We start from the raw sequence: 11,928 nt of genomic DNA on the forward strand, positions 1-11,928 counted from the left end.
TAGAAATTCAAGCTGCTGGAGAAGAATATCATGTGTTTTTATGCCTCCATACTGGTGCTAACCAACAGAGGAGGCGTCACTCTGTTGGCATGTTAACACATGTCTAAGATCTAAAACATACATAATGAATTGTGTGCTGTTGTAATGATTCTGTCACTAATGGCCTGAGAGAGAATTTCACTGTAAATCCAGGGAGCAAAATGTGACCACTGAGATGCTGAAATAAAAACGTAATTAAAGTAAAATAAAAATTCAAAGTGTAAAATGAAAATAGAAACGTGAGATGTCTTCACTTCAGAGTATTTTGAAAAATAGTGCTGTGCTGTGTCGTATGTTCATGTACAGGTTCTCCTCTGTGCCCTCGGAGTTTAGAATGTGCCCTGGCAGGAAGACACTTCTGCCGGCCTGGCAGCTCCCACTGTGGGCCTTGTCTGCGCCCCCTGGTGGAAAACTCCCGTGGACGCTGCGTGGTCAAGAGGAGACATGCTCCTCACACTCATTCTGTTAAAGGTAGGTGCTCCTACCTCATATTACTCCGACTCTTTTCACAGGATGACCAGAATGTTCTGTATTCACACAATTAGATTCTGTATTCCAACTTTTAGTGCATATTAGTTCCTGCAGAACATGCATTAACTTTTTGTACAAGATCTTCCAACAGGTAACCTGAGATATAGTAAATATGTGAGAAGTCATGGGAGTCATGTTTGACCAGGACATGTCCTTCAACGCACATATTAAACAAATATGTAAGACTGCGTTCTTCCATTTGTGCAACATCTCTAAAGTTAGAAATATCCTGTCTCAGAGTGACGCTGAAAAACTAGTTCATGCATTTATTACTTCCAGGCTGGACGACTGTAATTCATTATTATCAGGAAGTCCTAAAAACTCCCTGAAAAGCCTTCAGCTGATCCAAAATGCTGCAGCAAGAGTCCTGACAGGGACTAGAAAGAGAGAGCAGATTTCTCCTGTTTTGGCTTCCTGTTAAGTCCAGAATTCGAAATCCTGCTCCTCACATAGAAGCTCTTAAATAATCAGGCCCCATCTTATCTTAATGACCTTGTAGTACCATATCACCCTATTAGAGCGCTTCGCTCTCGCTCTGCAGGCCTACTTGTTGTTCCTAGAGTATTTAAAAGTAGAATGGGAGGCAGAGCCTTCAGTTTTCAGGCCCCTCTTCTGTGGAACCAGCTTCCAGTTTGGATTCAGGAGACAGACACTATCTCTACTTTCAAGATTAGGCTTCAAACTTTCCTTTTTGCTAAAGCATATAGTTAGGGCTGGACCAGGTGACCCTGAATCCTCCCTTAGTTATGCTGCAATAGACGTAGGCTGCCGGGGATTCCCATGATGCATTGGGTGTTTCTTCTTCACTCACTATTCTCACTCACTATGTGTTAGTAGACCTCATACAATTCTGAAGAATTTCTCAGGTTTTGAACATTGAAACCAGTTTTTCCAGTAACAAAGGATTAAATCTCCAGTTCCTGATGGTAATAGAGGGAATCTGAGTGTCTGTAACATCCATCATAATGGAGCTGCTAACTAAACGAGAGTTTGAGTGGTGTGCTGAGGAAGAGGAGATGAAATCCCTGAGAGTGGGATGATGACCAAACACTGCACAGACCAAAGTCACTCAGACTGTGTGTAGACGTGCAGGTTCTTTCACTCACTGCTGGACTGAGCCTGGCAGTTTCTGGGTTGAAAGTTGAAGTCCGTATTATAAGTGTGGTGTCAGTGACCAGAGAGTGAGGTGAAAAACAATGTAACAAAGATGGGTCATTAACATTTGCTCCATAAATACTAGTACTACATACATGCATATATTGATTAAAGAAGTATTATTAATCTAACTTCTGGATCTGTTATATTGTTGCAAGTTGTGACGTTTGTCTCTGTTCATCAGTATGGCCACACCTCTTTGGTAGAGTTGGAGAAGTGAGTGCGTACAGACGGTTTGGACAAATGAAGCTCCGCACTAGAAACACAACGACTGCCTGCAAACAACTCATTTAACCGATTAACAATTTCCTTAGAAGCAGTTCCAAATGTTCCATGTTGTCATGTTTCAACTAACTAGTTGTTGCTGGATGTTCACTGAGGGTGTGTGTGTGTGTGTGTGTGTGTGTGTGTGTGTGTGTGTGTGTGTGTGTGTGTGTGTGTGTGTGTGTGTGTGTGTGATGAAACATACTTCATAATGAGGGTGATGCCTCCCAGGAAAATGGCCCAGAAGACCCAGAGCATCTGCAGCCCTCCAACAGTACTGAAGACTCAAAGCCATACATCTCCATGACAACTGCGTGACCACTCCAGCAGAAGGAGGGAGGCCTCAGACTCAGTGAGCCCTCATGGTCAAAGGGCAAGAGCCCTAGAGAACCAGAGGTCAGCTCTCCTGGAGCACTGGCATGTCTCTCACATGGCACACATACAAACATACCGAAGATGCAGGAGCCCATTGCTCCTCCCACTCGTCACTGTTGGGAGTGATATGTTGGGTGCATGTGTTGGTGTATATGAGTGTAAGAGGTGCAAAGGCAGCTTATAACTGCAAACAACAGTGCTATTAAAACTGTGAAGCTGTTCACCCTGTGTACATCAGCACAACTCTGGTCATACCACCTACTCCATACTGTGCTTGGATGTATAAGTAGGAGACAACACGGAGCAGTAGCTGATGATTTTGTGGTATGGGGTAAATATCAATACCACAAAGCTCACACACATACACACCCCAAGTCCAGCACCCTGATCCATGAGAGGCCCATCCATGTGCAGTCTGTGTAAAGATGCACTCCCAGGGTGGTCGAGAATGGCCGACCTATCATCCTATTCCAGATACAGACGGACAAAATGACAGTGGTGGTAGACAAACAGAAGAAGACGGCCGTACTGATCGATGCAGCGATACTGAATGACAGCAACATCAGGAAGAAGGAACAGGAGAAGCTGGAGATGTACCAAGGGCTCAGAGAAGAGCTGGAGAAGATGTGGGTGAAGGTAACTGGTCCCAGTGGTAATTGGAGTACTTGGTACAGTGACCCCCAATCAGAGATCTCTGTCCAGAAGAGCGCAGTCCTAGGAACGGCTAAGATACTGCTCGGTGGTGGACCTGAGCTTTAGTAAACAAATGTTTAGATGAAGATGGTAAGAATCCTGGTGTTGTGTTCCTCCAGATAAAGTGAGCCCATACCCTGAGCTCGATGAGGAGATTGACTTTCTCTCTGCAATCATCAGGGAACAGAGACCCGAGTCCTACAGCTCAGGTATTACACTCTTCTTCTTATCCATATTTGCTATGTGACAAAATTCCCTAATGAAGTAATAAATCCACACTCTTTACTTTCTGGTATTAGCCCCATCCTCCCAGGAGATCACATCCAAGCAGTTTGAAGAGCATGGCTACACTCACAGAGCATCTTCTGTGGAACAGCCTCCTACTCAGAGTGTCCTGCTAACTAGCATCGCTTCACCCACCCCTAGAAACCACACTGCCGCTCTGAGCAGTCCCATCATCCTCCGCTACCCTCCTGACGACCATGTCTTCATCAGTAAGTCTTTCTGTCCTTGAGTTAGGACCCAGCTTAATTTCAAGAGAGCTATAGAGTCGTTTTGAATAATAGAACAGAAGACGTCACCTTACAGAGGCCGCTGTGAGGATTCAACTTAAACTACTTTTCACCACATGTGTGAAAAAAGTAATTGTGCAGTAAAATGGATAAAGCCGACGCCTCCTCCTGATCTCGCTGTATTTCAGTCTACCAACATTGTCCTGAGTGCTGTGGTGTGTATTTAACACACACACACACACACACACACTACAGGAGGTACCGTTTAACTAAACGAAATCGAGTTTGGGTTTATGTTCTGCTGCAAGAGGCCATGGTGTAAATCAGCATCCCCAACCCCCGTTCCATGGACTGGTACCGGTCCGTGAGTCGTTTGGTACCGGGCTGGCAGAGCTGAGGCTCAGGAGGACGTTACTCTCAATGTTGTTGGCGCATTTCAGGAGGACGCTGCTGATACAGTTACACAATCACACGTTTATTATTATATTTACAAAACACCACAGTTTTTGTCTTGGTTGTTGTCATTTTGTTGTGTTTCTCTGCGACACCTTAAAGGTGTCCGTGAAAATATTGTCTGACATTAAACCGTCCGTGGAGCAAAAACGGTTGTGACTGCTGGTGTAAAAGTCTTAATCTAGTTGGACCATCATCATCCAGTAGAGCTCCAGAGAAATAGTTCTTGTCCCCTCCTCAAACTGACTTCCCTCTAGAATTGTGTGTAGCAAAAATGTACACCTGCATTAAAACCACAATCCTCACACATAACTTTTTAAATAAATCACTTTATCAACGTGAGACCTCATCAAAATGATCAAATATGCAATCATTTTCAGGATTTTAATCCTTTAAGTGCCAATTTAAATTAGAATTATAAGTTATTCATTAAAAAACACATAAAAAAAACTAATTATTTCCCATGTACTGAGCATTAAGGGGATGGGCCACAGGTGGGGCTTGGATATGTCAAATATTAGCCGGACGAGCCCCCAAACTGTTACGGATTCAAATATTGGGGATGGATACAAGAGGAAAACCACAATAACAACACTGGTCCGGCCGGGTTGAGTCAAACGATGATTTTATTGATCACACGCGTGGGAGATGGACACCGTACGCAGACAGCATCAGATCTCAAAATGGTGGAGCATTGATCAACCTCTTATAGCCTCTAGTGGCCCCCACCTAATCATAAAAGCCTAAACATTCACATGCTTTCTCTCACACGGCGCCTAAGCTACGACCTTGGCTCCCTGTTTATCTGCTCCTGCTGAGATGGGGCAGAAAACTCCAGCATGTTCCGTTCTCTTCTAATCAGACAAATAAGGCGATGACTTTCTGCAAACAGTATTTCTTATAACTCAGCAGTATAATGCATCATAAAACAATATCAATCATTCACAATAAATCAGCAGTCTACTCTAATGCAAATCAGTTTAACAAATGCAATAGTTACCACCTTCTTCTAATTCAGGAGAATAATGCAAACTAAAACTACATAATAATTCACAATCTTTAATTAGGGGTCTAACATGGCATAAAATAATATTATAATCCCACACAACACAGCTCATTTGATTGCATTAGTATCGGTGTCAGATTTTAATTTTTGCACCCTCTGGACACCATTGTGCCAAAAATGGACACGCACAATATTTGCAATAAAATCTTCAAACAAGTGCACGCGTCATCGGTACCAACAGACATAATCATGTGACAAAAATACATAAAACCAGAGGGGATGATGAGAATTCCCCAAAAGAGATGCTGACTTGGATTTGCTATGGTCGGTGTGGGAGGCACATGCACTCAAGCACACATAATCAACAATTCAGCCTCCAGCCAAGTTCATGGGTTGTCAAATACACAGTTGTCAATAACTCGTCCTGATGTTATCATGGCATGTGTATCGAGTCAAACGAAATCCAAGCCCCGCCTACTTTAAAATCTTGGGACTGAACCAGAGTTTAATGCAGGACACGACAGAACTCAGACGTTGCTGTGATTAGTTCTGCCACACTGCATTACTGTTATCAATGTTGTTGTCTGTGCTGCTGCGGGAAACAGGCCTGACTCACTCACATCTATTTATTTTCAGCTGCTGTCCTTTCAGCTCTTCCCTCATTTCTCCAAGCTTTCACTAAAGGATCATGTCTTACTCTAATGTCTGCAGACCAGCAAACACTTCTATCATTCATGCTGTCTGTTGGTTTCTCCTCTCAGTCATGAGCAGCGTCGTCATTGTGGCAGGTTCCCTGGCACTGCTGGTAGCGTTGGCTTGCTGGGTCAGGTAAGCTTATTATTTTCTCTCTAAGGTGCTGCATAAACCAAAAGGTCCCCACTATCCCTCTCAGGAGTGGACAGGATGGCCTGCAGTTGCACTGTAGACGTATCCATCATCATTATAGTCATTCTGTTAGAGATGCTAAATTGATTGGAACCATTTGATTTACAGTATTTCCATGTAATTTATTGTTTTTCTTATAAATCTTAAAAAGAGATGACAAAGAAACAGAGCTGTTCAATGTGCTCAGAGAGAGAACAGGAAACTGTACGGACAAAAGTATTTGCCAAACGTCTTAATCTTTAAACTCAAGTGTTTTCCTTCCCTTTAGATTCAGACACCGACTGAGCCCTCCAGGCTTACACACACACTTCCTTAACCCAGTGTTTTTGGGTTTTTAGCTGTAAACTTTGCCCCACTCTGAGATCCTAAGCACTCTAGAAGAGGCAGTCACATAGAAGCACACATTTTTATATTTTTCTGAATTGACTTTCCCTCACTAGTCTACCCATCCCTGCCAGTTCCAGGTTTCCCAGGAGTACGTTGTTGGAAACTGTGGACAGTCTTCCTTTCATTACACCACTACAGGAGGGGTTTTTATGGTCTGAGAGTCATTTGGGTGACACACTACACATACTTATCACTGAGACGTGTTCTGTGAAGATTGATGGAGAAAAAAAATCTATTTTTAAATGAATCTGAAAGATAACAAAATATTGAAACATAGACAGTTTTCAGACCTGCGATGTACTCTGTGGTTTCTTAAGTCTTCTTCGTGGCTTGTTTGCATGTAAGTCACAGAGAGCTGAGCTGTTCCAACCATACTGGGAACAACAGAGTCAAGAGCTGCCTCTTGTTGTGAAATTCATGAGATAATGTGTTTTGAACGTTAACTGTCACTGTTAATGTGTTATAATACAACTCATCAGCTCTTTTCAGTCAGCTCCAAATGTTTCACTATGTGTGTTTGTTGTGTTTATTTTGTTTTATTGTTACAGGTTTCAGAAATATGTTCATATCAATCAGAAAGTGGACTACCCTTCATCTGGACTGATGAGCGCTCAGGCATTCGAGAATTTGGTGAGGAAACGATGTGACTAAATGTTTGGGAGAAAACACACTGAAAATACTTTTTTCAGTGTCTTTATTTGTCTCAGATCACCACTGCCTTCAATGCTGAGCGATGCAAGGATCTAAACTCTACCAGCAATGCTCCACATGCAGTTCATAATCTGAGTGCTGTTTAGTGAGCATAAATGTACACAATGTAAACCCGAAACGCCTTAAACAAAAATCTTAACCTGATGAACAGTATAGAAACAGGAAACACAGGATCTGAGATATTTGGCCCTTCAGTTTCCACCTGCTGCTCACAGGAGCCTCGTCAGAAACGGCCCCGGTGAAAGAATTGTTCGCCAGAAGCAGCTCTTAACCCTTCAAAGTCCAACATCGAAGTAATCGCTGGAAAATTCAATTTTTGGAAAATGCTGTAATTATTTGAAGTTTGTATTTTTATCATATTTGCTACATCAGACTTTTTTTTGCAATGTATCAAATTTATTCTAAAAGAAATCCAGCAAACTGATGATGTAGAAGCCTCGAAAACTCAAATATATTGCACTTGGCTTTAATGATTTAAATAAGGGAGAAAACAGTAAGGTAACAGTAACTACATAAAAACTAGGCTGAAAATCAGTGAATTCTAAAATGACGACTCTCAATGTAACACTTGTGGTTAAAGTCATCACCAGTGTGTGAGAGATACTGAGACCAGGAGAGGCACCTTCTGTGGGCATCTGTAAAAAGTCATGATGGAGGCTCTGGGAGGGATTGGGGAAAACTGATGGAATTATGAATTCAGATCTTTTCACTGTTAAAGAGACTCCCTGGTGGATGTCTGCCTTTGGTTCTTATTCCTGGAAGCTACTGTGCTCTGCTGTAGGTCCACTTGCCCTTCTTCTTCTTCTTCTTCCTCCTTTCCTTCTAAGATTGTTCAGTCTCGAGTCTGCCATCGTATTGTTGCTCCCTGGTAGTTGACAGTACACACACCGAGTGGATCTTGGAGTACAGACGATCCCAGTGCATTCTTCTTTGGCAAATCTCTCAAGCTCCTCTAGATTCGGTACTCTCCTGCTATGGATCGTGATCTTCATTTAATCCCACAGACGTTCAGTGTGATTAAAGTAAAATCTTTGTGCAGGCCAGTCAGGAATGTCCACTTGTTTCTTCTTCCGTTTTGGATTGTGTAGGAAGACAAAGTCATGATCCAGACCCATTTTTTGCTGGTGAATGATAAAGGTGTTCTTTAAAAATCTTTATAAATATATCCTTCTTTCTTCATGATTCCTTCTACCTTGACAATATTCCAGTTCCAGCAGAGTATCTGACAGCTAGGATGGTGTAGGTGTTGATTTCCGGGTTATGTTCTTCCCATTCAGCTGACTCTTCAGGAGTCTGACCCTCTGCAGGTATTTGGTGGTTGCAGGTTTCCCAGTGGCCTCTTCATGGTTTCCATTTGCCTGAGTAGCCGTCCTCAATGTCTATATGTTGCTTTCTGGTAGTTCGATCCCCTCAGTTCTGTCTACCTTTCCTCTCTTTGTTACCATCCGACTATAATACTCTAGTTCAAATGACATTCCCACGTCATTGTTGTACATTCTAGTGGTGTGGATCAGTGAGTCGATGTCTGGTTCACTCCTGCCATACAGCTTGATGTCATCCGTGTACAGGAGGTGGTTAACAACTGCTCCATTCTGTAGTCGGTACCCATAGGCAGTCTTGTTAATGATCTGGCTGAGGCCCATACAGAACAGTAGTGGGAGATTTACCAAGCCCCCTGAGCTTGGTAAATCTTGTGCTATTGGCTAAAGCTTGGCCTCTAGTGTTGTACGCCACATTCCTAACGAATTCCTGATGAAGATTCTTAAGGTTCTGTTCTTTCTGCAGTTGTAGGCATTCCAGGATCCATGTTTGGGGCACTGAGGGGATTACTTGTAGTCAACCCATAGTTAAGGTTTGGTCCCTCTGGTGTTTCTGCCAGTTCCTTCCTGGCACCCACTCATGTGTTGAGCCATGTGCCTGTTAATCTTAGCCGCTATGATGGAGCTTCCATGTGGTGCTGAGCCAAGTTATGGCCAGTAGTTGGACGGGACTGGTTCCTTCTGAGGGTCCTTGGAATCAGGACTGTCCTGCCTTCAGTTATTGTAGGTGTGTCTCATCCATGGACACTCTGGAGTGCAGTTAGCTTCTATAGCCGGTCGGCGTGAATCATGCCAGCGTCTGGTTGCTGTCCAACTCTTCGGGCTTGAGACTCTTTCTTGCATGTCCACTACTGTGATGGTTACTTGTTCAGGAAGGAACCTTCTCATCTCCCCTCTACCCCTTGTTTACTTCCAGCTTGGGGACAAGAAGCTGGCCCACAGTGCCCAAATGTACCACTACCAGCACCAGAAGCAACAGATGCTCTCCCTGAGAAAGTGAGTCACCCTCCCTGCACAGACATGTTCATCCTACCTTGGCATGTGTATCTCTATCCTGTCTCGCTGTTATCCTTGCTGAATATTTGTGTGTTCTCCGCAGACACAGGGTTGAGCCTAAAGTTCCTGACTCTGCAGCCTCAACAGATGAGGAGAATGAGGATGGAGATTTCACCGTGTATGAGTGTCCTGGACTTGCACCAGTGAGTAAACACTGCATTCTTATCTCCACATTCAGTAAAAGTTCAACTGTGTCCACTGTGTCATTGTGATGGTGTAATGCTGAGTCAGTGGAATCCATCAACAAGAAATAAGGATAACATTAAGGCATAATGTGGGTACAGATACAGCCACTGAACCGACAGGACAGTTGTGAGTGTGTGACAGATTCCTGACTGATTACAGCTGATGTTTGGCGGTAACGATATTCCCCGCCTGTGATGTGAACGATGCAACCATGAGTAGTAACGCCGCTAAACAGCATTTAGGAAAACTGTTGGTGTGTATCCAAAAGCAGTGTGATGGTGCATCCATTTACACGCTGGCTGCACTGTATATTTATATCTTTTAAATTGGTTCAGGGATTCAGTAAACTCTGACACAACCGGCAGTTCTCACCATTTACACTTTCCCAGTAAGTTATCAGTCACAGTGGAAACGATCACAGTCATATCTGCTTATTTAAGTCGTCTGCCGCTAATCTTAGTGCATCGCTTTTGTGATGTTAAGACTCTGGTTCAAAAATGTTGTGCTGTGAAAGGGACGCTCCAAATCCAGGTGCATGTCCTGCAAATAAGTGTCCAACCTGCAGTATTTAACTAGTTAGCTAGTTAGGCAGCTGTGGGTGTAAAAACTCCATGTGCTGACAGGTAAGAGAGAATTAGAAGTTATTAGCGTTCAACCTGGTCCTAATGAGCGACTGTGCAAACAGCACCCACAGCCAACACTTTGAGATATGACCATGGGAGATTATTCACAGCTGATACTGATTTTATACATTTTCTGTATCATTTCCTGGGATTGTGCAATCAAACCATCATCATCATCATCATTGTCATTGTCATACCCGTCAACCTGAATTTAAGGAATAAATCACACAAAATTTATGGGAAACTACAGGAACTGTCTGAATAATGACAATGAATAAATAGACCCTTTAATAAGTATTTTAAAAATTATTATGCAGATTATGTCATTTTTATGTAGCTGTCTTAACAGCAGTTTTACTAATAATGTATGGATTGCATAATACACAGCGTGTAATCCAGAAGAAGGTTCATTCAGCACTCACTGTGGCCGGGTTTGTATTGTCTCCAACGCTGCTTCTGTGTGAAGAGCAGGAAGGTTTCTCAGAGATTCTCTATGCAACACTCGACCCTTTCAGCTGCTCTTTCAATCTTTCTGAACTCTGCAGAGTCAGAACAAAGACTTAGAGTCATGAGACGGAAAAGATGGAACACAAAACAAAAAATAAGAGCAAAGTAAGCGCAAAGATATATGAGAAGCATAAGCAAACTAAGGAATAAACTGATGACATTTAACAATAACTGAACTTCCCAGGGCCAAGACAGGAAGTGTGTTAATCTAAGATCTTCCCCTCTGTCTCTTTCTTCTCCTTCAGACGGGGGAAATGGAGGTGAAGAACCCGTTGTTTGACGACTCCACCCTCTACCTGCAGAGATTCCACAAATGAACCTGGACACAGAGACGTTTCAGGCTCTAAAAGCAGCACCTGTATGTACAAATATTTACACGTCAGTTTAATTGTTCCAGTGCACAGATCGGACACATACCCTAAACAGCCAAACTACATTTGGTTTTTCCCGTTTTGTTTACATATTTCTTTACTGTTTATTACACACATATGCAACCATACGTGCTCAGCATTTATGAGCTCACTGATAGAACAGGCTTTGCTTTTATTTCAGCATTTTAAATGGATGTAATGTTGATATGAACACAACTCAGCTCAGCGACTTCTCTTGTGTGTTATGTACACATTGTTTTTCAGTTGATTTCCGTCTTGCTGACACCATGTCTACATGCATCTGCATTCTTACAGTTCATCCAAGAAATTTAAATATTAGACAAAGATAACACAAGTAAACTAAATGTATAACTGAAGGTGTTTGTGATTAAGAGGGGAAAAATCCAAACCTGCACAGCCCTGTGTGATGAAGCGAGTGGGAATGTGGACTGACGAGACAAAGGTTGAACTTTCTGGAAGGTGTGTGTCCCATTGCATCTGGTGTAAAACTAACACAGCATGTCAGAAATGGGACATCATACCAGCAGTGATATATGGTGCTGCTGGTGTGACAGTCTGGGCTGTTTTGCTGTCTCAGGACCAGAAGACTTGCTGTGGTAAATGCAAACATGAATTCTGCCAACGACCAAAACATCCTGAAGGAGAATGTCCGACTATCTGTTTGTGACCTCGAGCTGAAGCACATTTGGGTTCTGCAGCAGGACAATGATCCAAAGCACACCAGCAGGTCCTCCTCTGAATGGGTTAAGAAACACAAAATGAAGACTTTGGAGTGGCCGAGTCAAAGTCAAGACCTGAATCTGGTTGAGATACTGTGGCATGACCTAAAAAGGT

General features: G+C 42.9%; 1 protein-coding gene across 1 annotated transcript in view; it reads left to right on the forward strand.

The window, feature by feature from the left end:
* Window positions 1-11,704, forward strand: part of npdc1b (neural proliferation, differentiation and control, 1b) — a 17,652-nt gene extending 5,948 nt beyond the window's left edge. The window contains exons 2-9 of the mRNA XM_005733623.2: window positions 346-510; window positions 3,177-3,266; window positions 3,357-3,551; window positions 5,790-5,856; window positions 6,849-6,930; window positions 9,247-9,326; window positions 9,430-9,529; window positions 10,948-11,704. Coding sequence (XP_005733680.1) covers window positions 346-510; window positions 3,177-3,266; window positions 3,357-3,551; window positions 5,790-5,856; window positions 6,849-6,930; window positions 9,247-9,326; window positions 9,430-9,529; window positions 10,948-11,019 — 851 coding nt within the window. The 3' untranslated portion in view covers window positions 11,020-11,704. The remainder of the gene's footprint in view (window positions 1-345; window positions 511-3,176; window positions 3,267-3,356; window positions 3,552-5,789; window positions 5,857-6,848; window positions 6,931-9,246; window positions 9,327-9,429; window positions 9,530-10,947) is intronic.
* Window positions 11,705-11,928: the final 224 nt, after the last annotated feature.

This window comes from Pundamilia nyererei, unplaced genomic scaffold (genome assembly GCF_000239375.1).
Source record: "Pundamilia nyererei isolate P.nyererei 1_Seehausen unplaced genomic scaffold, PunNye1.0 scaffold00053, whole genome shotgun sequence".
Classification (NCBI taxonomy): domain Eukaryota; kingdom Metazoa; phylum Chordata; class Actinopteri; order Cichliformes; family Cichlidae; genus Pundamilia; species Pundamilia nyererei.